Source organism: Lipotes vexillifer, unplaced genomic scaffold (assembly GCF_000442215.2).
Source record: "Lipotes vexillifer unplaced genomic scaffold, Lipotes_vexillifer_v1.1 scaffold948, whole genome shotgun sequence".
Taxonomy (NCBI): domain Eukaryota; kingdom Metazoa; phylum Chordata; class Mammalia; order Artiodactyla; family Lipotidae; genus Lipotes; species Lipotes vexillifer.
Genome location: NW_006793764.1, coordinates 3,189,361 through 3,215,589, shown reverse-complemented (window position 1 = coordinate 3,215,589; position 26,229 = coordinate 3,189,361). Strand labels below are relative to the sequence as shown.

Genomic DNA, 26,229 nt, shown 5'->3' with positions numbered 1-26,229 from the left:
CCCGGTCCGGGAAGATCCCACATGCCGCGGAGCGGCTGGGCCCACGAGCCATGGCCGCTGGGCCTGCGCGTCCGGAGCCGGAGCCTGTGCTCCGCAATGCGAGAGGCCACAACAGTGAGAGGCCCGCGTACCGCAAAGAAAAAAAAAGACAGAGTGGTTGTCAGAGGCCAGGGGGAGGAGGGGATGGGAAGAGTTCTAGAGATCAGTTGCATAACAATGTGAATGTACTTAATACTACTGAATGGTTAAGATGCTAAATTTTTTGCTACGGGCATTTTACAACAATTAAAAATCAGGAAAATAGAAATTGACATAGTACAGGTCCATAACCTCTTAGCCACAATTCTGAAATCCAAAAAGCTCTGGAAACCAAAAATTCTGGATTACATTCTGTTGTCCAGACTCCACTGGGATGCTACAGAATAAACAGTATGTGCGTCACATTTACCTTCTAAAAATTGGAAAAACTCTGAATGCTGAAACACACCTGGCCTCCGAAGGTTTCAGATAAAGGACTGCTGACCTAAATTCTGATAATATCCATTTTTCCTCTTTAGATGAGAGCAGATAGATATTGATTGTGGACAACTGATCCATCTATTCACTAACTAATGATGCATTTTATTACTGTGGTTCTCCTGGCTGGTCCCTGCTTTGGAAAAAAAAAAATTGACAACCTGAGTAAAATACTTAGCAGGAAGCTCTTTGTTTTGTTTTCCTGCTTCCTTTTACCAACTTCAGGTTTCATTTTAAGATGCTGCCTGGTCCTGGGTGTTGCCAGCCACACACTGGCACCCGGGAAAGCCGGGCAGGCCAGGGTCGGCCCAGGTGCACAGTGATGATTCAGAACTGCTTACCAGATCACACCTGGGCACGCTGGACACAAACTGGGCCCCTTGGCAGCCTAGGATAAATCCGGCTAAATTCAGGAGGACACATACCACAGAGAGCAGCACAAAAAGGTTCACCTGAAACAGCAAGAAAAGAGGCAGTTAGAAAAAAGACCATGGCTAAATTCAGAGATAGTTTTGTCTGAGTAAAAAAACTCATATTCTGTCCCTAGAGGAAACATTAAAAAAAAGTCAGAACGATGTTTTTAATGTACAAACTTTTTTTTTTCATTTTTTAGAATGTTTTAAATTGTGCTGAGGAATGTCCCTGACCCTCAAGTCTTCTCAGTTTCCAGTCCCTGTTTTTCTTGCTCTTTGCAAATGAGGGAGCTCTGTTAGCTGTACACTACCTTAAGCCGTGGCTATTTCCTCCTTGAGCCATTGTTATTTTTTTCCGACTTTTACAGGATCATGGTAACTAGACAAATGGAGAATTCTAGAATATAAGTGGAACCCAGGAAAATCAAGGAGCTCAGAGCCATTACCAGCCAGAAATCACAGTATGTGTGAAAATGAAGATGAGTCTTTTTTCAGTTCCAAACAGTGTTGGTACTAAAGAAAAGGTGTGCAGTGATCTTCCATGTACTTGTATCCAAAGTTTACAAATATTACCCTAAATGATTAAGAATTGACAGAAATCAACCAAGAAGCCAGTATTTACTTAGTGCAAATTAGAGACTACAAAGGCTTTTCAACCTGAGAACTCTGATTATTGTCAAAATCAAACCTTAATGTAAATATAAAAGATTGGAGCTAATGATTATCAGTGTTAGAACCAAGCATCATTTCAGGTAGCTGATATGTCAGAATTGGTTGGCAAATGAGTTCACAAGTGAACTCTACTACAGAAAGCTCATCCTTTATTGCTGGTATTCCAAGAAGCTTGAAAGTATCTCCCCAGACCCAGGTTATGAGTCAATATTTGGTATCACATGATGTCACTTTTCTTAAGAGGAATTCTTCCTTCCTCTCCAAGAGGAGCTTATGAATTATAAATACCGAGTGACTCCAGGAATCCAGACCCTTGCTGGACTTGACTGAAGACTGACCAATGAACAAGGCGACTCATTTTTCACTGAGGAATCTGGCTTCTGCTTCTCTCCTTTTTTCTTAATTAGTAAAAGGACTATGTGCCCTGTCATCAAATCTTGGGGAAAAAGCTGGAAGCAGCTACTGTGTTTCTGTTTCCCAGGCTAGATTCTTCCAGGTCTGTAGTACTTGACTTGCACTGTGCCCCTTGCAACAGCCCCCTCTTGCACTGCCAAAGCTTTTCGGAAAATGAGAATGCATAATTGGGAAAAGACAGGACATGGTCTTCTAACATGGGCTTCTTTTATGCCCTGGCAGTTGCTACTCAAAGAGACCTAATACATCTGGAATCTTCACACCCAGCAATACAATTATTGTTACTATGGGGAAGTCTTGAACTTGACTTTAGAAATTTTTTTTAATGCAATATCAGATGCCTTAAAAAGAAAACATGGTTATAATCCTTATGCCTAGCAGCCCATCACTAATCTTCATAACTGAAAATTAGCAGCATCAGATATAGAGTGGGTGAGAGTCCATTACCCAACACTGGACCCCAAATCTCTCCATTAAAATCTTAAATCCAGCTCATCAAGAGACACCATTAAGAAATCAATACAGGATTTCCCTGGTGGCGCAGTGGTTAAGAATCTGCCTGCCAATGCAGGGGACACAGGTTCGAGCCCTGGTCCGGGAAGATCCCACACGCCGTGGAGCAACTAAGCCGTGCACCTCAACTACTGAGCCTGTGTTCTAGAGCCCGCGAGCCACAACTACTGAAGCCCATGCGCTTAGAGCCTGTGCTCCGCAACGAGAAGCCACCACAATGAGAAGCCCGCGTGCTGCAACGAAGAGTAGCCCCTGCTCGCTGCAACTAGAGAAAGCCCACGCACAGCAGCGAAGACCCAACGCAGCCAAAAATAAAATAAATATATAAATAAATAAATAAATAAATATATATATATATATATATATGAGCTTTTTTTAAAAAAGAAAGGGTAGTTGCCTGTTTTGGGGAGGAGGTGTGGAGTGAGGGGACTGACTGGGAAGAGATAAGGGAATTTTATGGAGTGATAATAATGTTCTATATCTTGTTTTGGATATTGGCTACATGGGTGTATCCAACTGCTAAAACTTAGCTAACTGAACACTTCTGATCTGGGATTTATATAAATTATATTTAATATATATTTTTTAAATAAGGAAGAAAATCCTGAGTCCAGCTGCCAAGACAGGAGTGTGAGATCATATAGTGAATATGATCTACTTCTAAAATGTCAGAACAACAAAAACAAGATGAGAGAAGGCCCCAGGGATTCACTGTCTGGTGGGCTTGGCTTGTCTCCTACACTGGAGGGGCTGCTAATGAGAAGTTAAAGCCACATCACCAGAATGCCGCCCTGCAAACCCCAGAATGAGGACATGGACCAAGGCACACAGGCTGTGTACAAAATAGCCATGCACTGTTCCCCAAATTTATCCCTAAATTTGGCTTTTTTATTACTATTATTAAAACTCTGGCCAAACATTGGCCAAATGGTCATCTAATTACAGTAAGTCCCCTACATACAAATGAGTTCCGTTCGGAGAGCGTGTTGGTAAGTCCAATTTGTTCGTAAGTCCAGCAGAGTTAGCCTAGGTACCCAACTAACACAATCAGCTGTATGATACTGTACTGTAATACGTTTATAATACTTTTCAGACAAATAATACATAAAAAACCAACCAACACAAAAAATAAAGAAAACATTTTTAATCTTACAGTACAGTACCTTGAAAAGTACAGTACAACAGAGGCATACAGGGGCTGGCGTCAAGTGAACAGGCAAGAAGAGGTACTGACTGGAGGAGGGAGAGGAGGTGGGAGACGGTAGAGCTGAAGGATCGTCAGCAATAGGAGACGGAGGGCAAGCTGCCATTTCACTCATGCCTGAAGTGCATGTTCGCGTCTTTCAAAGTTCTCAACTTGAAGGTTCGTAGGTAGGGGACTTACCATACTGTACGGGACTTACCGTACTCTAGTATAGACCACTGTGGTATATATCAGACACGGCAAATATTAGGATACCAAGCATATCACTTTCAGAGGTTGGATCAGGCTCAACCGTACAAAATATTGGATGTATAAGGGATTCAGGATATACAGGGACCTTCAAAATGGACCCCTCTGGCTTTCACCTAGTTATAATGGTATAACATCCAGGACTCAAATATCCATCCGAACCATCACCAGATGGCATCCCCTTAAACAGAAGACAGTGAAAAATCAGCTACTAGTGAAGAACATCATAGTCACAAAGCCCACACAGCTATACCTGGAAAAGGGAAGAATTTCTTATACTTTCTTCTATTGTCATCATTCTTGCCTTTAAAAAAATCATTGCAGGTGATTTGAGTTTCTCTTTGTGGAAGACACCAGAATTTGGGATCAGGCTTTCCCCTTGCTTGCTGTGATATCTTAGACAACCTCCATGAGACTCACTTTTCTCACCTGTTAAAAAGGTCTATTGTCCTACTGGGAGAAAATGATGCAACTGACAAGGGCTTAATTTCCAAAATAAACAAGTAGCTCATACAACTCAACAACAACAACAAAATAACCCAGTTGAAAAATGGGCAGAAGACCTAAATTGACATTTCTTCAAAGAACATATACAGATGGCCAACATATGCATGAAAAGATGCTCAACATTGCTAATTATTAGAGAAATGCAAATCAAAACTACAATGAGGTACCACCTCACACCGGTCAGAATGGCCATCATCAAAAAGTCTACAAACAATAAATGCTAGAGAGGGTGTGGAGAAAAGGGAATCCTCCTACATTGTCAGTGGGAATGTAAATTGGTGCAGCCACTATGGAAAACAGCATGGAGGTTCTTCAAAAAACTAAAAACAGAGTTGCCATATGATCCAGCAATGTCACTCCTGGGCATATTCTGGACAAAACTATAAATCGAAAAGATACACGCATCCCTATGTTCATAGCATCACTATTTACAATAGCCAAGACATGGAAGCAATCTAAATGTCCATGGACAGATGAGTGGATAAAGAAGATGTGGTACATATATACAATGGAATATTACTCAGCCATAAAGAAGAATGAAATAGTGCCATTTGCAGCAACATGGATAACCTAGAGATTACCATAAGTCAGAAAGAGAAAGACAAATACCATATGATATCACTTATCTGTAGAATCTAAAATATGACACAGGGCTTCCCTGGTGGCTCAGTGGTTAAGAATCCGCCTGCCCATGCAGGGGGCACAGGTTTGAGCCCTGGTCCAGGAAGATCCCACATGCCACGGAGCAACTAAACCCACGCACCACAACTACTGAGCCTGTGCTCTAGAGACCATGAGCCATGAGTACTGAGCCCACATGCCACAATTACTGAAGCCTGCACGCCTAGAGCCCGTGCTCCGCAACAAGAGAAGCCACCGCAATGAGAAGCCCGCGCACTGCAATGAAGAGTAGTCCCCACTCCCCGCAACTAGAGAAAGCCTGCAAGCAGCAACGAAGACCCAACGCAGTCAAAGATAAATAAATAAATTTATTTTTAAAAAATAAAATAAACTGAAATAAAATATGACACAAATGAACTTACCTACGAAACAGAAACAGACTCACAGACATAGAGAACAGAATTGTGGCTTCCCAGGGAGAGCAAGGGGGAGGGAGAGATGGATTGGGAATTTGGGATTAGCAGATGTAAACTCAATATTATACATAGAATGGATAAACAATAAGGCCCTACTGTATAGCACAGGGAACTGTATTCAATATCGTATGATAAACCATAATGGAAAAGAATATGAAAAAGAATGTGTATATATGTATAACTCAGTCACTTTGCTGTACAGCAGAAATTAACACAACATTGTAAATCAACTATACTTCAACAAAATAGGTTAAAAAAAAAGGTCTATCATCCTAGGTACCTCCCAAGATTAATAAGAGACTCACACAAAATGATGTATATGAAAATCTTCTGTATCTCGCAAAATGCTAGGCAACCAGTTTTACTATTACTAATAATAGGCATTTCCTCTTTAGGGGAGCAGTTTTTTATTATAAAATGAATTTCACTCCATTTGATACCAGCACCTTGTATCTTACACTTGTGATGCACCTGAATTTGTGGCAGCTGGAAAGGATATATACAAACTGTAAGAATGATCTGTAGGTATATTGTTTCCAAAACTTCTCCATAATTCTTTCTGCGACCTGCTTTAGGAACTCACTCCACCACACTGACCATTGTCACGTGTGCGGGGTGTCTCCTGTTGGTCCCTCCAGATCCTCTCTCTACTCTTCACTCCATCCCCTCCTCCCAGGGAGACTGACCCGCAGACCGTATCACTGGGGCTCCTTTGCCCTCTGGTGTCTGGTTTGGTTCAGCCAATGGGGAGGCCTGGCAGAAGATCCAAGGGAGGGAGGAGGGTGAGGCTGGGGTGTTTTTCTCCTGGCTCCCTCTCTGCAGCCTCAGGATGGCTGTGTCCCTCATGAAAAGCCACAGGTAGGGCTTCCCTGGTGGCGCAGTGGTTGAGAGTCCGCCTGCCGATGTGGGGGACGCGGGTTCGTGCCCCGGTCCGGGAGGACCCCACATGCCGCGGAGCCATGGCCGCTGAGCCTGCGTGTCCGGAGCCTGTGCTCCGCGACGGGAGAGGCCACAACAGTGAGAGGCCCGCGTACAGCAAAAAAAAAAAAGAAAGAAAAGCCACAGGTCCTCTCAAGGTCTCAATGGGTCCCTCTGTACATGATCCCGACTTCCGGATTCTGACCACTGTTCTCCCGTCAGGACTAGGGATGGTAACAGCTTCACTGTCCCCTACACCCTGCACAGACCTTTGTGAACAGGCCCGTAATTAACTGCTTGTCAAGTTATAGTTTTATTGCCATCTGTGTTTTACCAAGACCTTGACTAATAACAACTTCTCTATAAAATTTTTCCTTACATTAACCTAATTTTTTTCTGCTCTTTAAGCCTAGCTCCTATTGTTCTCACTTCAAATTCAACATTACCTGTTCAATGAAGTGAACCCCATGGGTTATAGTCCCTGAATTCTACTGAAGCCAATTCATCACTGGGTTTTACCATCAAGAAAAAGAAAAGCCCAGAGTTGATGGAGAAATGTCTTCCTAGAACTTGTACTTTAGAAATGAAAGACAGTGGGACTCAGAAAGTAGAGAGCTTGCCTCACTGCATCCTGTGGCTTTTAAGGGTAAAATGCAAAATCCAGGATCCAAAGGGCTGGTCCTCTCACAAGGACAGGCAACATGAGTTAAGCCTTTTATGTTTTTGGTTTTATTGTTATTAACTTGAATCATGAGTATCTTCTGATACTTATATACCGGGTAGCTTGACACAAAAAGTACGTTTTTCAATTGAGTATTTGGAATTCACCTTGACACTGATCTCTTGCAACTGTGCCCCGAGTTCGTTCCAGGTCTCAATTAAGTGACCCAATAAAAGAATGTCTGGGGAACCTGAAGCTATCCAAGAAGAAGCATCACCTTCAGTTTGCCCATTCCTACCTGCTAAGAAAGTTCCTCATAATCTCCATCACATAACATCATTAAATAATTATGCCTAACACAGCTTGGTATTGATGAGTGTCTTTTTTGATACAAGATTTCATTCTCTAAATAGACTGACCTTTCCCTGCTACTTAAGGGCTTTCACTTTGCTTTTTACTTCCCTACTGCTCCAAGCTCAACATGCATCTGAAAAGTCAACTATGTATGTTTAAATAAATAAACAGTTCCAGAAATTGTGTGAAGGTAGAGTAGCTTAAAAATGAATGTGTTTAGTGAATTGAACTTAAGCATTTAGTTCTAATTCCTGAAAACCCATTAAAATGGCAATAAAGGAAATATTTTAAATGCAGAAATCCATAAGGACAGAGAGAAGAGAAAAACGGCAGTAAAATTTTAGAAGTTAGAAAACCAGTGGGCAAGCATAAATTGACTCAGTGGTCCTGAGAAAACTCAATCTCCTACAATAGCAATGAGGAAAGCCGAAACAGCAGAATTTATTCCTCAGAATCTCCAAATGTTCAGAAATGGGTGGCAGCAGATACCTCTGGATATGAAAGTGCTGCTAGAAAAGGACTGATTGTGAGTCTAAGAAACAATTAGAAAATGGCACAACCACTATGGGAAACTATTGGCAGTTTCTAATAAAGTTAAATATCTACCACCCTATGACTCAGCAATTCATTTTCAGGTATATACATTAGTGTACATGCCTAGAAAAAGACATGTACAAGAATGTTCATAGTGACTGGTTCATAATAGCCAAAACCTAGAAACAATCCAAACATCTAAGAATAGGAGAACAGATGAACAAATTGCAGTACACTCATAAATGAAATAAAACCCACTGCTATGGTTTGAATGTTTGTGTCCCTCAAAATTCGTAAATTGAAATCCTAATCCCAAAGCGATGGTATTAGGAGCTGGGGCCTTTGGGAGGTAATTAGGTCATGAGGGCAGAGTCAATAGGCAAGCATAAATTGACTCAGTGGTCCTGAGAAAACTGAATCCTACAATAGCAATGAGGAAAGCCAAAACAACAGAATTTATTCCTCATGAATGGGATTAGTGAACTTGTGTGTGTGTATTTTTTTCTATTTAAATATCAAAAGCTCGCCAAATTCTTTCCTTTAGAAACTTCTCAAAAACTTTTAATTCAAAAAATACTACTACTGCCTCAGAATCCTTTTCTTTCACACTTTCTTTCTTCTTTTAATTTCCCAAGAAAATATCACTGCTACCCATTTAGTCACTATGCCTTTTTTCCCCCACAGGCAGTCTTTTGATACTGCTCAAAAATAAATGAAAAACAGAATACACTTTTCTCCAGTGGGGCACAAAAACATAGGTGGTCTTAAGTATTACTGAATGAATGAATCAATCAATCAATCAATGAACAAATGAAAGAAAATTGATTCTTATTATAAACACTATATGGAGGTATCATGCATCCTTACTAATATTCTGCAACATATACAGACAGACCCTGAAAGGCAAACACCAGATTAACTATCACTGCTTGCATGAAAATGGCTACTGCTCCTGGTGGGAACTCACCACTTCCTGGGGCTGGAAGATGGGACTTCTGTCCCAAACCTTTGTAGGAAGGAGTGGGGGTGGTGGGTGACTGGGTGGAAGAACAAAGTACCCAGTCCTTAGAATTCAGGTTACATTTTCCCATTGAAACAAGAATATTCTGTGATCTGGCTGGGAATGTGACCAACATTCCAACATTTATGTTCTCAGAGACAAGAAGTCCAAGCTCCAAACCACTGATCAGTCACCGGTTAATAAGACAAATGTCATAGGACCCATGACAATGAACATAACCACTTATTTGACTCTTAACACTTACAATTTTAATTCAGTTTGGAGAAGCACGTTAATACAAAGGTGTAGAATCATGAGCAAAGTTATCTGAATACAACACCAATGACACCAGGAAAAAAAATCCAAGACAAGACACCAAACTAAAACCTTTCTGAACTAGTTTAGCAAAATGAATCTTCTGATAGACCGCTCAGCACCATGGCAACCAACAAAACATAGTAAATCACAGAGACTCACAAAGCCCAGCCTCCCGCTGCTCTAAAGCTGTTTCAGGAGCTCACACATGTGCTGACTCTGTTTGCCAGGGCGCCTTTAATCCTCAGATCCCAAGAGAACCTGCTCCTGGGCTTCACTCCCTTGACATCTTTTAAAATTCTTCCAGAAGCTTGGCAGATATATTACCAATGTCCAGACTGGTTCTCCCTGCCAACAAGCCGAACACAGGCCCATGGCTGTGAAAAGAACCAGCTGTCTCTCTTTCCTCTCAGAGATGTTTAAGTGTCAGATTTACTCATGTTATGGCTAGACCAGATTTTCTTTTTATAAAATATTTCAAGTGTAATAACACTTATTTTGAATTCCTTTTTCAACAGTAGTGAAGGGTTTCTTCCTCTCAACACCAGAGTGAGACACAAGTTTTCACTAGTTTGGGACACATCTTCGAGGTGAGCTAAAAGCACTTATAACTGAGAGGTGCAAATTCCTGAGGAAAATATACAAATCTCAGGGTATTTTCAAGGCTTCAGCTTGTGAGAGGAACTTCTGCCTTACCTGGGGTCCTCCCCTGCCCTGTTCTCTTGCAGATCCCCCATCCCCCAGGGCTGCCTTTCAGCACATTGCACCCCTCATTTCTCAGGAAAGTGACTCTTCTCATGACCCAAGCAATCAGGAGTAGCAGAGAAGGGGGCGACCTCATCATGTGTCTGGCTCCATAATTCCCTGGTACAACTTAGGCAGCTCTGCCACTCTAAATTAATATATTCTCATCAGGAATGTGGCAGGGGCCCAGGAGGAAAATATCCTAATGAGAGTCTCAAGAGAAATAATCAGAGGATGACACGACACAGGGGATGTACTCTTCGAACAAGGTGAAAGGGTCAGGAACGTGGTCTGCTCTGCCCCTGGGGAATAAGGTGGCAGAAGTAAATTTGGATTTGAAGATAAGAAAGGCAGCAGAAAGTTTTAAGCAAAATTGCAGATCTATGATTCTTAAGACTTCACCTTCCTTCTAAGTTATTCTTCTCTTTCATCTGTGCATCTCTACGCTTCGTTCTCTCCCTGCTTCTAGCCCCTTCTCCAGTGCTCTTAGCTTCTCAAGGTTCAGCAAATTAGAGAGTCAGATCTTATGACTTCCCACAATGAAGATCAAGGCTCTTGAGAAACTATCCAGAGCCAACAGTCCTCAAAGACAGCTGCCGTCAAGTCCTTCCCTCTGTACTTTACAGGCTGTTCCTCATGTCAAGAGCTGAAGACTAATACATACAATGGAATATTATCCAGCCTTAAAATGGAAGTACTGACACATGCTACAGCACGAATGAACCTTGAAAACAGTATGCTAAGTGCAATAAGCCAGATACAAAAGGACACATATTGTATAACTGCAATTATATGTAGAGTCATCAAATTCATAGAGACAGAAAGCAGAATGGTAATTACCAGGGGAGAATGGGGAGTTATGGTTGAATGGGTGCAGAGTTTCTGTTGGAGATGATGAAAAAGTTCTGTAAATGGATAGCAGTGATGGTGGCACAGTGTTGTGAATGTACTTAATGTCATTGAACTATATACTTATAAATGTTAAAATTGTAAAATTAAAAATATGGGGCTTCCCTGGTGGTGCAGTGGTTGAGAGTCCGTCTGCCGATGCAGGGGACACGGGTTCGTGCCCCGGTCCAGGAAGATCCCACATGCCGCGGAGCGGCTAGGCCCGTGAACCACGGCCGCTGAGGCTGCGCATCCAGAGCCTGTTCTCCGCAGCGGGAGAGGCCACAACAGTGAGAGGCCCGCGTACCGCAAAAAAAAAAAAAAAAAATTTTTAATATGTACATTTTACTCACAAAAGAAAAAAAAAAAGAGGAAAAGAGGTAGAGTCCAATTTCCAATTCCCCTCCCCTTGATTCTAAGGTGGTCTTGGGAACTTGTTTGACCAAGAGAATGCAGCAGGAGTGACATTCTGGTACATCCAGGCTAGACGGTAAGATGACGCCTGCGCCACCTGGGCCTCTTGGAACACTCATTACAGACAGTCCCTCTCAGAACCCAGTCTCCATGCTGGGTGGCTGTTACAGGAGGAGGTCACATGTCTATGCTCTAGTTAACAGCCCTTGCTGGGCTCCCAGCCATGTCTTTTATATATATGTACTGAAATATTGAAGGAGGAAATGTGAAGGCTGGGATTTATGTGAAAACAACACAGTGGCAAGGGAGAAGAGAAATGGATGTTTAGGGGAGTAGGGGAGACAAGCTTGAACATGTGTAGCTGGGCAATGAGTACAAGGTGGGGGGTTGCTGTGTTTCTCTCACATTAAGAGTATATTTGAAATTTCCCACATCAAAGGAAGAAAAGGAGGAGGTGGGAAGGAGATGGGTGGGGGGAGAAGATAAAGAAACCAACTGGACTCATCTTTTCACAAAGTCAATTCCTGGAAAAAGAAAAAAAAAGGGGGGGCAGGAAGAGTATTCTAGAATACAGAAGGCTAAAGAGACAGAATAGTCAAATAAAATGACTGAACCTTGACTGGGTCCTGGATTTTGAAGAACAGAACAGGGTCACACAGGAGTGTTCACTTTTGAATGATCCGTCAAGCTGTACACATACACATACACAAATATGCACAAATCATAGTTCAGTTGAAAAGCTTTTTGATGAATAAAAAATTATATAACATTTTGGAATAATTGGGAAAGTTTAAATATGGGCTGAATATTAGATGACATTAGGAAATTACAAATAATTTTCTTACTTATGATAGTGTTATTACGGTGAGGTAGAAGAATGTCCTATTTTTAGGAGACGCCTCCTAGAGCATACAGGGGTGAAGTACCATGAAGTCTGCAACTTTGAAACACTTCAATGTAAAATATTTACACATAAACATAGCAAGTAAGGCAAAACATGAAAAGCTATCGAATCCAAGTGGAAGGTATGTGAGAATTCATTATTTACTCAACTTTTCTGTAAGTTTGAGAATTTTCATAATAAAACATTAAAAAAATATTGAAGAGGCTTTTGCAGGTGCAAAAGTAACAAGAAGCAGAAGCATGTGCCCACCAGCTATTACTAATGAACTTCTTTATCAAAGAGCTGAGTAATGTGCCTGGGGATACAGGGGTCCTGGTGGAATAGTCCCTCCAAGTCAAGTCTTCTTTTTGGTATAACAGAGTCATCTACTTCTCTCAAGCACACCTTAAAATAAAGCCTATCCATCACAAAGGCCCGCTCAGCTGCACAGAGCTCCCAGCAACCCTCCCACCCCTTAACAGACAAGCCTGCTGTGGAAACAGACCCACAAAAACAAGGGTAGTGACTAAGAACATGGACTCTAGATAGAAACCACCTGAAATTGCAACCCAACTCTGTGACTTTTAGCTGTGTGACCTTGGGCAGATTACTTAACCTCTCTGTGCCTTGGTTTCCTCAGAATGAGGATACTAATAACATCTTATAGGATTAGTGGGTTAATACATGCATCTTACTTATGTATTTACTATTATTACTATTCTTCTTATTATTACAAATTATTACAAACATTAAAAATATTACCAACCTAGTTCTTCAGTCACAACTAGAATTTATGAATAATCAAGGAACAACAGACATTCAAAAATCTAACAGCACCAAACAAGAAGGACCAAGATGTCAACCAGAACTACTGACCCCCATGGAGAAAACATTGATTACTCAGAGAATAGAAAAGAAAAAGACAAAGAAATAAAAAGTATAAGACTTTGAAAAGTTAAGAAACAAAGATGATCAATTCAAGAGGTCCAACATCTGACTATTAGATGTTCTAGAAAAATAGAGCAGAGCAAATGGAGGGAAGGAAATAATCAAAGAAACAGCAAAGAAAATTGCTTGGTGTTGAAGAAAGACACATGTCTTCAAATTTTAAAAAACTCAAATATTCAACGGTAAAAATAGTCAAAAAGTATGAAGGAAGAAAGACCCCCACCTAAATATACCTTCATGTAATTTCAGAAGACTGTCAGAAAAATTATCTGAAACTTGGAAATGGGCAAAAGAGATTACTGGGTATTCCATTTACTTATTTAGTTATTTGATTGGCTATTTTATAACTCTGTAGAGGCAGAGTTTAAGTTGCAGAATTTTTTTTCAGTAAAGATGGAAATAAATTCTCTCCAATGGAACAGAAAACCTCGAAAGTTACTGTTTATGGCTCTGCTGGACATCAACCAGTTTTGTATCTATCCCAACAGTCTCCTCCTAACATCACCTATAAATACTTAGCTCCTCAAATGTGCTTTGAACCAGTTTTCCCTCATTCCTGACACATGTTCATTTTATATTTGCCTAAGAGTCATGATTTTATCTTTTTGAAAATTAAACTTTATCAATACGAAGATAAAGAAAAGATCCTAAAAGCTTCCAGATAGAAAGAAAGGGGCTGCCCACTAAGGAACAAGAATCAGGTCAGCATCAGTGACAGAAGTCATCAAGCACTGCCTTCAAATTTTGGAAGGAAAATCATTTTGAACCCAAAATTCTATAAGTAGCCAAACTATCGTTCAAGTGGGAGGGCAAAACAAAGATACATCAAGACATTCAAACCCTTAGAGAGCTCGTGTCCCTTACATTCTTCATGAAAACTTTTATTGGAGAATATTCTCTGGCAAAATGAAAAAGGAATTCAAGAAAAAAGAATGCATGAGGCTTGAGATCTAAGAAACAATGGCTCTAATCCAAGAATACCAAGAAAAGAAACATTTAGATGACATCTGTATAGGAGACCTAGAAAACAGTTAAGTCCAAACTGGAATAGGAAGTTAATAGTCTTAGAAATGTCCAAAGGAGAAAGTGAAACAACTAGCAAAAAGTATGAAAAACTCACACTTAGAGTCAGCTGATTTTCAACAAGGGTTCCAAGGTAATTCAATGAGGAAAAAACAGGCTCTTCAACAAGTGGTGCTGGGACAACTGGATATCCACCTGCAAAAGAATGAACTCTGACCACTGACACACCGTATGCAAAAATTAACTCAAAATAGACCTAAGTATAAGCTGAAACAATCAAACTCCTAGAAGAAAATATAGGAGTAAATCTCCATGACCTTAGATTAGACCAGCCTTCTTAGATATGACAGTACAGCAACAAAAGAACTTCATGAAAATTAAGAACTTTTGTGCTTCAAACGATGCCATAGGAGAAGTTGAAAGACAACCCATAGAATGAGAGAAAATATTTGCACATCATATATCTGATAAGGGACTTGAAAAGGGAAATTGGGTAATTTTGTTAGTTGTAATAATGTTACCATGGTGAGGTATGGTGAGGCAAAGGATCTGAATAGACATTTCTCCAAAGAAGACATGCAAATGACCAGTAAACACATGAAAATTCTCAACATCAAATCAAAAACACAATGAGATACCACTTCACACCCACAAGATAGCTATAATTAAAAATACAATAATAAGTATCGGCAAAGATTCAGATAAATTGGAACCCACATACACTGCTGATGGGAATGTAAAATGACACACTTGCTTTGGGAAACTGTCCTTCAAAATGTTAAACATGGAGTTACTATATGACTCAGCAATTCCACCCCAAGGCGTATAGCCAAGAGAAATGAAAACATGTCCACAAAAAAACTAATGTTCACAGCACCATTATTCATAGTAGACAGAAAGTGGGAATGTCTATCAACTGATAAATAGATAAACTGTGATATATCCATCAATGGAATAGTATTCAACAATAAAAAGGGGGGAAAGTACTGATACATGCTACAATATGATGAACGTTAAAAATATTGTGCTAAAAAAAATGCTAAGTGAAAGAAGCCAGTTACAAAGGATCACATATTATATGATTCTGTTTGTTTGAAATACCCAGAATACACAAATTTATAGAGACAGACAGTGCATTAGTGGTTTCCTAGGGTGGGAATATTGAGAGGAAATGAGGAGTGACTTCTAACGGGTACAGGGTTTCTTTTTGGGGTGATGTGAAAATGTTCTACAATTGATGGTGGTGATGTTTGTGCATATCTGTGAACATGCCATTGAACTGTACAGTTTAAATGTGTGAATGTTGTGGTATGCCAATTACATCTCCATTAAGCTGTTTAAAATAAAAATACAAGAAGAAGCTACATTATCTCTGAGATTAGGTACCTTTTTTGCCAACAAGAAATAGAAGAGTCATTTAGAAACTCTAAGAAAAACGTCACTCTATATATCAGTCATGGTCCAAAGCTGAAGCAAACTAAAATATGACATGATGCTGAGCAAATGATAGAGAATAAAAAAGAATAATAGATTTGACTTGACTGCTTGAAACTGTTCTCTCTCCAGATCCAATCATTCTTCCTGGTGCTACAGAAAATAATGCAGCTGATCCTTTGAACAAGCAGGACTCATGGGCATCAACAGAAAACCACTTTGCTTCCACCCTCACCCCAGCAATGTTGTTCACGCCCACTTTGTAGGGCTAGCTCTTCCTGAACCCTTAGATGAAATCTGAGGCTGGGCCCATGACTCCTCTGGTCAACATCAGATACAAAAAGTCCTCCAGTAACTTCAAGTCACAAAAAGTCCCATTTTGGTAATTAAAATGTCCAGACCTGTGTCCCAGTCAAAACTTGAAACTGCATTTAAATTTCAGCTTCTTTCCTTCTCATCAGGCTTCTTCTTGTAGGGAGCAAACACATTTGCAGTGGGAAAGGCAGTGAAAAGACATAATCTCCTCTATTTCCTTGTTTTTTGTGTCCACTTCTCCTGAGCCTGCCGGCCACAACTCTGCCACTCTAGAGAGGACAGAGCAAGGGGGAGGCCAGGCCAAGTGCGTAAACAAGGTGGGGGGCAGGAGGAGTTCCCTTGATTGTTCACAACTGGCCTTGGCAAGTGTTTACCGGAGACTCTCCTGAATGAGGCTTCCATCGGCTCCTCTGAGATACCCATTCTTGAACTAGCAGTTCCCTTAATGTGGGCATCTGTCAGGGCAGGCCCGGCCTCTCTCTGCTCTGGTCCCCTCACTCCTCTAAGGGGCTCCCTGGGACAGGATATAAGCTCACCCCAGGCCTACTCTCTCTCACAGGGCCCACCCATCTGGTCAGCTGGAAGTACACTTCTTGGGCTTGTTCTGTGAAAGTACAATTATTTCCCAACTGCAGTCGTTAACTCTCAGGTCACAAGGACTCCAGCCAGCCCTTTAAATTCCCCAGGCAGGAGTCTGACACCAGTCCAGTCAACCACTGTGAGACCTGTCTCAGGTTCTCTAGTGCTTATCTTTAAGCACCGCTCCCCTCCCCCATGCAGAGGTGGAACTTAAAATGCCACAGCAATTCAGTAACTTTCTCCAAACATTTGTCTCTTTAACCCCTAATCCTTTTATAGGCTGGGGGATGGAGATCAGCTAAGGGCTGCAAAGCTGGTTTCACGCAGAAGCTTTACAAGTCCTGCTTAGATAGTCTAACCCACACTGGAACGTGGGAGCTGTTGGCATGGGTTGTATTTTGGCTTCAGGTGAATCTGGAAAGCAAGAATCCAATTCTAACCTCCTATTTCAATCACATTCATATAATGAAAATACTATAAATGCTATTATCGGTTTTCACTCTTTTAGAAACAATTTACAGACAAAATCTGAATAGTATGATATAGTTTAAGAGTAAAATGTTAATGTTAAATCACTGACCATATAAAGGAAATGAATGGTGTTACCATCAACAGGAGGTAAAAGGGGGAAAGCAGCAGATCTAACTGCTAATTTCTTCATCTTATAAAAGAGAGAATCAAAAGATACTGTCTAGGGGCTTCCCTGGTGGCGCAGCGGTTGAGAGTCCGCCTGCCGATGTAGGGGACACGGGTTCGTGCCCCGGTCCGGGAAGATCCCACATGCCACGGAGCGGCTGGGCCCGTGAGCCATGGCCGCTGGGCCTGCGCGTCCGGAGCCTGTGCTCCGCAACGGGAGAGGCCACAACAGTGAGAGGCCCGCGTACCACAAAAAAAAAAAAAAAAAAAAAAAAAAAAAAAAAAGATACTGTCCAAAGTTAATGAATTAAGAAACAGAACTTTATAATAGTATTTAAGATTATAAAGCCATCAATAGGAGAAATAAAAATTATTTTCAAATAAAAATAACTTCAATAGGAGAGAATGTGTCACCCATGCCTCCCTTTTAGTGAGATGGAGACAACTGCCAGGGGCACTAAAAGCAGAGAGAAATTAAAATGGTTAATTTGGGGGAGTGTGGTCAGGTTTGGACGCTGGGAAAAATGCAGAGGTCTAATTATTACTTTCAGTAAGAGTAAAAAGGCTAATGAGCTCCCCGCTTTTTTTGGGGGGGCGGTTCATGGCCTCTCACTGTCGTGGCCTCTCCCGTTGCAGAGCACAGGCTCCGGACGCGCAGGCTCAGTGGCCATGGCTCACGGGCCCAGCCGCTCCGCGGCATGTGAGATCCTCCGGATCGGGGCACAAACCCGCGCCCCCTGCATCGGCAGGCGGACTCTCAACCACTGCGCCACCAGGGAAGCCCAAGCTCCCCCTTTTTTAAATAAAAAAGATCCTTTTCCTCTTAAAAGGCACTTAGTAAATTATAAAATGTCACAATGTCACAGTGGTATGTTTGAAATATATATATATGGTGCCTATGTATGTGTGTGTATATATCATAAATACACATGTGTTTGATACATATACTGTGTCATGTATGTATATCATATATAAATAAATATATCTTATAGATATAGAAATAAATAGGGAAAAGTCTCAGAGAGGTGATTTATTTATTATGCCCTAAACTATACATCTAATTATGGGACCCCAATCAGATCCAGGTCTGACTCAAATCTACACTCCATCAACATGCAGAATACCTGCTAATACACAATGTCCGTTTATAAATTATTCTTTTCTGTTCACTAAAGAGCTCTACAAGGCAACCCTTTGTATCCTTGTTGAGAAGTGACAGCTAGTCAGACCCAATTCCACCACCACCACCCCCGACAACTGCCCCCACCAGCTCATCTACCTAACACTTTCCACCCAAGTCAAGCACAAACCATCAATCAATTTAACTTGAACACCCACTGGATTTCTTGTTCTCCAACTGAGTTACCATAAATGAGCAAATGTTTAAAATGAATCTCTTTATTTTTGAACTAGTTTTTTAAAAATTCTTGTAAAAGTAACATTCCCAGAAGAAAAAAAATCATGGTCCCACAGCAGTCGGAGTTCCCGATTATGTTATGAACAAGAGAAACCAACTCAGACTAAATAAGCAGGCTATCGGGTAGTTCACAGAATCCACAGGAACCAGGCTCAGAAATCTGGAAAGAAGCCAAGGGAAGCTGGGTGCTGGGACCTCTACCAAGGTCATGCCACAGGAAAGCCAGGTCACTGGATACCAGCCTTGGACACAGGTTGCCTCTTTTGCCTAATGAATTCTAAGCTGCCCCGGCTATTCTGCATCAAGGGCTCCAGCTTCCAAGTCCTGGCCTGGAGCTTCAGTGGGGAGGAGGTCATGGCTCACACCCTGGCTGCCGGCATCCAGGAGTGTAAGCATCTAGCCTCAGAAGCTTCCAGCCAGAGACAGGATCCTGCCTCTCATCAGGACACACAAGGGCAGATAAACAAACCCCCGAGAAAGAGAGTTCAGATATGTAGGTACCGACAGCCAGAACCCAAACAAAACAGGGAAACTAAAACATCCTCCACTTCACACAACACATGTCCTCTCCAGACATAAAGTGGAAAGTCAGTCTCCTTCCTTCCCATTCCCACTGCACTCAACAGAGGTGCCTACTGTAAACAGTTTCTTGTATATCTTTTCAAGAATTTTTCATGTAACTACAAACACACGTATGATCCCCCCGATGTTTTTAAAAAACACAAGGGGTACCACACACATTATTCCACAACTTTTCACATGACATCTATTTTAAGATGCTCCCTGAATCAAAATGGTTTCCTCCCTTGCCCCAAATCATTCACAGTCCATGTAGTTGTCTCAGAGTCATATTCAGAAATTGATCACTATGGCCTGTTGGACTCAGAATGCAGGATGGTCAGAAGGCTCTTCGGCAACCCAGACGCACACATACTACAGTATGTCTGAAATACGCTTCCAAAAACTTCAGCACAGACAGTGTGATATCATGTACATATTGACTGGTCCAAGCTGCAACCTCAGGACGATTAAGAATTCAAATTCCAGGATACTCAGCATTTATGAAAAAAGCCATACTCCAGAAGCTGCTGCTTTTATCTTTATCTCCCAACAACGTCCAAGCAGCTTTGCTAAATTAGCAGAGTGACAATGGAAATAAGTTGTCCGATTGATTAAATTATTTGTTTGCTTAATTAGCATAATGGATGTTAAGAATGGGTCCTCTGGGGCTTCCCTGGTGGCGCAGTGGTTGAGAATCTGCCTTCTAATTCAGGGGACACGGGTTCGAGCCCTGGTCTGGGAAGATCCCACATGCCGCGGAGCAACTAGGCCCGTGAGCCACAACTACTGAGCCTGCGCGTCTGGAGCCTGTGCTCCGCAACAAGAGAGGCCACAACAGTGAGAGGCCTGTGCGCCGTGATGACGAGTGGCCCCCGCTTGCCACAACTAGAGAAAGCCCTTGCACAGAAACGAAGACACAACACAGCCAAAAATTTTTAAAAATTAATTAATTAAAAGAAGGCTCACCATTTAAAAAAAAAGAATGGGTCCTCCAATCCAAAAAAAAAATGGTTCTGACGAACCTAGGGGAAGGACAAGAATAAAGAAGCAGACGTAGAGAATGGACTTGAGGACACGGGGAGGGGGAAGGGTAAGCTGGGACGAAGTGAGAGAGTGGCATGGACATATATACACTACCAAACGTCAAATAGATAGCTAGTGGGAAGCAGCCGCATAGCACAGGGAGATCAGCTCAGTGCTTTGTGACCACCTAGAGGAGTGGGATAGGGAGGGTGGGAGGGAGACGCAAGAGGGAGGGTATATGGGGATATACGTACACATACAGCTGATTCACTTTGTTATACAGTAGAAACTAACACAACACTGTAAGCAATTATACTCCAATAAAGATGTTAAAAAAAAAAAAAAAGAATGGGTCCTCCATGAAATTTACGATGAGAACTAAAAGTAACATAATTTCCAGTCCCTGTGCTAATTCTGGGACTGGCCATACTCTTCTGACCCTATAATAAACAATACTGAGAACAAGCAAAGATAACTTAGCTACTTGCTCCAAGAAATACTTGCTCCTCAAAGGTAAGATTGTGAACCAACTAAAATAGTTATCAAAACTAACAACTTACTCATCAAATTTGCTTCAATGCCCTCCCCTCCATTTGCCCACGAATCCAAAGCTATTATCTCATAGGTTCTGCCCAAGTCCAGTCAATTGCCTATCTTGCAAGACTCACCTTAAAATCACCCAGACGGGGTCCTAAAACTCTATAAATATCCTCTCTTAGACTCACTCCTTCTGAGAACTACCAGTAAGGTGTTCTCCCTTACTTCAGCAGGTCCAATAAACTTAGCTTTGCTTGATCAACGGGATTTCAGGGAATCAACAGTGGTATTCAAGACAAGGGGATGCAACAATTACTACAGGTAAAAAAAACACTCATTTTATACATGCAGAATTCCCTGAGATCATCCAATAATTAGTGGTAATGTGTCAGCATTAAAATGCAGGTTTCTTGAACTCTCAGACCAGGGAGCTCATTCCAAATGACTGACAACCATGAAATACTCCTGAAAGAACCAGACTGCACAAGCCAAAGCTTCAGAGTTCCTTTTATAAATATACAGATTCCTAAACTGTGCCTAGGTATTCTGCTCCCTCCTGTTCTTTCATCATCAGGAGTGAAAGGGCCACCATCTGTCCCACAGCATAACCCACCTGTAAGTATTTTCTGACTATCTGGTGAGACTAGTTCCTCAATCTCTTTTGACAAAGTGTCTGGACATTTCATGACCCTCCCTTTGAGGCCCAATAAGATGGAAAGAACCTGGATCCCCAAATGGAGTGGGACCATCTTACCAGCCTAGCCTACTTGAAATGTTAGCTGAGGGGTAATAAGATATCCGTGTATCATACTGACGCCATTTTTTAGTCTCTGTGGAGAATGAGGGAGGCTTTACCCGAAATACTATAATCTTGAAGTTATAAGAGAAACTGATGGATCATTTTCTAAAAACAGCCAATTCATCTACCTCTTCTGTTCTTAGTCTAGGGTTCAAATCAACAGGACCCGCAGTTGAGAATAAACCACATATGTGACCCAAGAACATCACCAGGGAAGAACCTTCATTCTTTGTGCTAAAGGATAAAGCTGTCTTTTATCAGCTTGAAGGTCATATTCATCCCCTCTGTTCCAAACTGACAAGAAAAATAAAAATAACTATAGCTCAAATTACCACTTCATAAGCAACCAAAACTGTAGGCAGAATGCCTGGCTGCGCTTTCACAGTGGCAATTCTTAACAAATGTACCACCAAAGGAAAACATCTTGTTACTGAGGCTGTTGCCCCAGAATCAGACCCCTGCCCCTCCCTCAAATAGAAACCAGTTAGTCTTAATCTAAGCTTCAGGAGGAAGCTGCAAAGAAAAAAAAAAAAAGAACTGGTTAGAACCAAATAGGCCCAAGATGACGGAATATTTGACTTCTAGTAGATCTTCTCACTGCTGTGGCCTCTCCCGTTGCGGGCTCCGGACCCGCAGGCTCAGCGGCCATGGCTCACGGGCCGAGCCGCTCCGCAGCACGTGGGACCCTCCCGGACCGGGGCACGAACGCAGACGGACTCTCAACCAACTGCGCCACCTGGGAAGCCCGACTTCTAGAAGATCTTGAGCCTCATTATACGTTCATTGTAATACATTAGCACGTTATGACACACCCACCAGCACCATGACAGTTGACGATTGCCATGACAACAACTGGAAAAGCCCACATAACGACTGAAAAGGAGAGCTGCATCAGTTCCAGGACCAAACCACACTCTGATTCTCGAATAACTCATGAGTGTTCTTCCCACTCTTTCTAATTCCCTCCCTCCTTTTACCTTGACCCTCCTATATATTTGGTGTCTCTCCCCCAAATTGGGTTGAGAAGTGGATTTGAGAACTAGGTTCCCTCTTCTCCATCCTTTGGCCATTGAATAAAGCTTGTGCTGTTCCAGGGTGGGAGGGAGGCTCAAGACGGAGGGAATATGGGAATATATGTATACATATAGCTGATTCACGCTGTGATACAGCAGAAACTAACACAACACTGTAAAGCAATTATACTCTCAGAAAGATGTGAAAAAAAATTAAAAAAATAAAAACATCTTTATAGTTAAAAAAAAAAAAGAAAAGAAAAGCTTGTGCTGTTCCAGTCTCAGCATCAGTTTTGTTACTGGCTGTGCAAATCCAATAGGAGAAAGAACCTTCCTGGCAGAGACAAGGGGTCTCCACCCTGGTTAGGACACCAGCCCTGGTCCAGTCCACCAATTCAGTAACTATCTTATCAAGACAATTCTGTTTTCCAACTGAGGTGCCTAAGTAAGGCAATCTTTGAGGTCATTCCCAGCACTGAGTCTGTGATTTCTAAACAAGTCTAAAACATTTCATTAGAATGAAAACTGAATGATATCTAGAAAATATAAGGAACATTCTTTTAAAATGGAAAATGTTTGGGCTCCCCTGGTGGCGCAGTGGTTGAGAGTCTGCCTGCTGATGCAGGGGACACGGGTTTGTGCCCCGGTCCGGGAAGATCCCACATGCCGCGGAGCGGCTAGGCCCGTGAGCCATGGCCGCTGGGCCTGCGCGTCTAGAGCCTGTGCTCCGCAACGGGAGAGGCCACAACAGTGAGAGGCCGGAGTACCGCAAAAAAAAAAAAGGAAAACGTTTGCTCTTGATGGAAAATACACAAGTATTCTTGATAGAATACCATACACACGCACATGCACACACCCCCAACCTTAATACCAGTCACAGCCCAAAATAGCTACAAACATTCACAAAGTGTCTCCCAAAATTATTATTTTGTTCTGGACACCTGAGTATTCTATCAGTTAGAAAGAAGAGGACCCAGTGAATGAAATCTTCCAACTCTGAGTTTCCATGAAAACTTGAGTTTGAAGGAACTAGGTCAAACTGACCTTCTTTGCTCAAACCAGTATAAACCTGATGTAATCACTGAAACAAACACAAAGAGGGAGCACAAATGTAAACGCTCTCAAAAGGAAGTGTTCAAATGTTCTAGACACCCAACAACTCAAAATGAGAACAGCTTGCCTCTTGAAAGCCCCTAAAGAGACCAACCAGCCCCCTCCCAAACTCCACTACCAAAATACTCTCTAACCACCCTGAAGTTAAAAGGTGGTAAATACAAAGTTCAAGTGAACAAAAACAAGTGAGAAAAATTTAAGACAAATGTAAAAGAGAAACTTTGAGAACTAATCCAGGATCTGAATTTCTTATTGGTTGCCAAATTACTGCCACCGTTCAAACCTAAGTGTGTCCTGAGCACAGTGGTCCTGGGGAGAGACCCCTGTCCTCACAGAACTGACTGACCATCTACTGGGGGAGACAGGTGAGGTGCACTCAGGCTACTTACAGACCAAGAAGAAGCCAGTATTCAGTGCTGGGACCCGGTGAGGGGCACAGAGGAGGGGTCACTGCAATCAGGGTGGTCAAGGAAGGTCTCTCTCTTGAGATGACTGCTGAGCTGAGACCCAGAAGAGAAGAAGGCAGCCAAGCAAACAGCTAGGGAAGGAAAGTCCTAGGTTTGTGAAGGACAGCCTGGCTGTGTCAGAGTCAGAAGGTGCCCCTGTAGGTAGAGTGCGGGACGTGAATGGCGGTAGGGCTGTGACTCTGACCAGCCCAGCCCGGCTCTGCAAAAACACACCGGCACTTCTGGCTTCTCTAATGAACACAGCCTCCCACTCAAATCATCTGATGGCAGGTTCCCTAAACTCAGAAAGGGGGATGCCTGGGGAACCAAAAAAAAAAGGTAAAGTATCCATTGAGGGTCACTAGATTATCCTCTGTTCAGAAAAGAAAACTAGACTCAGAGAAGCTAAGTGGCTTGCACAGAGTGACATAGCTCTTCCGTAAATGAACTAGGACTCAAACCAGGAGTGTCTGACTGGTGCGTCAGTTTCTTTCATCTGGCTTTTTAAAATAACAAAAGCATTTGGCAGAGGTTATAATGATATACTACTAAGATTCCCATGGACTGTTTTTTCCTCTATGATACTGACTAAGGCTCAAATGACCTACTAATATACTCAGAAAGTTTTCCCTTGCACAATTCCTGCCAATTAATTTATCTTCTTTATAAACTGATGTTAATTAACATTTCAAAATGATCACTAAATGACCTTCTAACTACATAATTCATAATAGTCAAAACTTTGGAGCTCAGATGTCCAACAGGCTTATGACTGATGGTAATACAGAAATATGACAAAATGCTGCGTAGCAATTCTAAGTGATAGGCATGTGGACTCCTCGTACAGGGAAACATAATAGCTACTAATGTGAACTTAATTTCATATTAAACAGAAAAAGCAGAGCACAACATGGTATGTACAAACGAATTACAACTTTGTGACAAAGTACATATACTTAACAAGGATGAGAAATACATTTTTATTAAGCTTATTTTCATTTAAAGTTGCTTGAGCTCACATAATGAATTTACAAGAGCACCTTTCCAAAAGAAAACCATGTTAAAGAAAGAAATATTTTAAAAGGTGGACTTTCTTAATATCTGTCTAGAACGAGCACTCATATTCTCTTCACCATTTGGAATTTTAAAAGTACAAATAGCATTAGATTAGATAGTTTTCTGATTCTAAATACCTGAGGTTCGTATTACTGAGCATCTCAATACTGACCCAATGGAAAAGGACAGTGCAAAGATGACGCCTATAACCAAATATTAGTATAAACATTGAACACCATCAAAAATTTTTCTGCAGTGACTGTAAACCTAGAGAGTTGTAAAACAAACCCCGAGTACTCATAACACACATGCCATAAGATGCATCCAAAGCCTCATTTTCTCCTATCCTGATGTCTAATATATTAAAATGCTGTATCAATCATTTACTCCTTCTGGAAACATTAACAAAGTTTCACCAAATGCAGTAATTGATGGACCTGTAAAATGTTGCCTGCATCGTCTTGTGGGTCTGAAAACTCTTCAGTTCAGTTTTTCAAGATCGTCAACACAGTATTGGGCTCCATTATTCTCACTGTATCCTGAAATGTGCTTCATCTCCTTGTATTTAAGAATTTAACTAGTTTTATATTTGTTACCCATCACTTAGCAAACAGTGGTCTGAAGGACAGCCTGGCTGCGTTATGTATATAAATGGAATGAATTCAGAAAATTATTTAACCCTATTTCAAAATGGATGGGAGAAAGACAAGAGATGCTCTACAGAAAAATAAAAATTTTTAAGCATACTTCAAACTGAATTTCCTAGATCCTCTATCTCATCCTTGTAAGTTGGCCTCTCCATTGGCATTTGTCTATTTTTTTATAGTATTCCCTGAATCAAAAGGACATAAATAAAGGATGGGCATTTACTAAATGCCATCGAATTGTACACTTTAAAATGGTTAATTTTATACTATGTGAATTTTACCTGAATAACTAAAAAAAGGATAAAGTCAACAATATATGTGTCTATTACGATGAACATATAATATAGGTGTGATAAAGAGAGAATATAGGAAATCTAAGGAAGGAA

At 41.4% G+C, this 26,229-nt stretch overlaps 1 protein-coding gene across 2 annotated transcripts in view; it reads right to left on the bottom strand.

The window, feature by feature from the left end:
* Window positions 1-26,229, bottom strand: part of ENTREP1 (endosomal transmembrane epsin interactor 1) — a 60,406-nt gene that overhangs the window by 22,497 nt on the left and 11,680 nt on the right. For both annotated transcript variants that reach the window (XM_007466775.1, XM_007466776.1), the window contains one exon: window positions 858-968. In XM_007466775.1, the coding sequence (XP_007466837.1) occupies window positions 858-968 (111 nt within the window). The remainder of the gene's footprint in view (window positions 1-857; window positions 969-26,229) is intronic.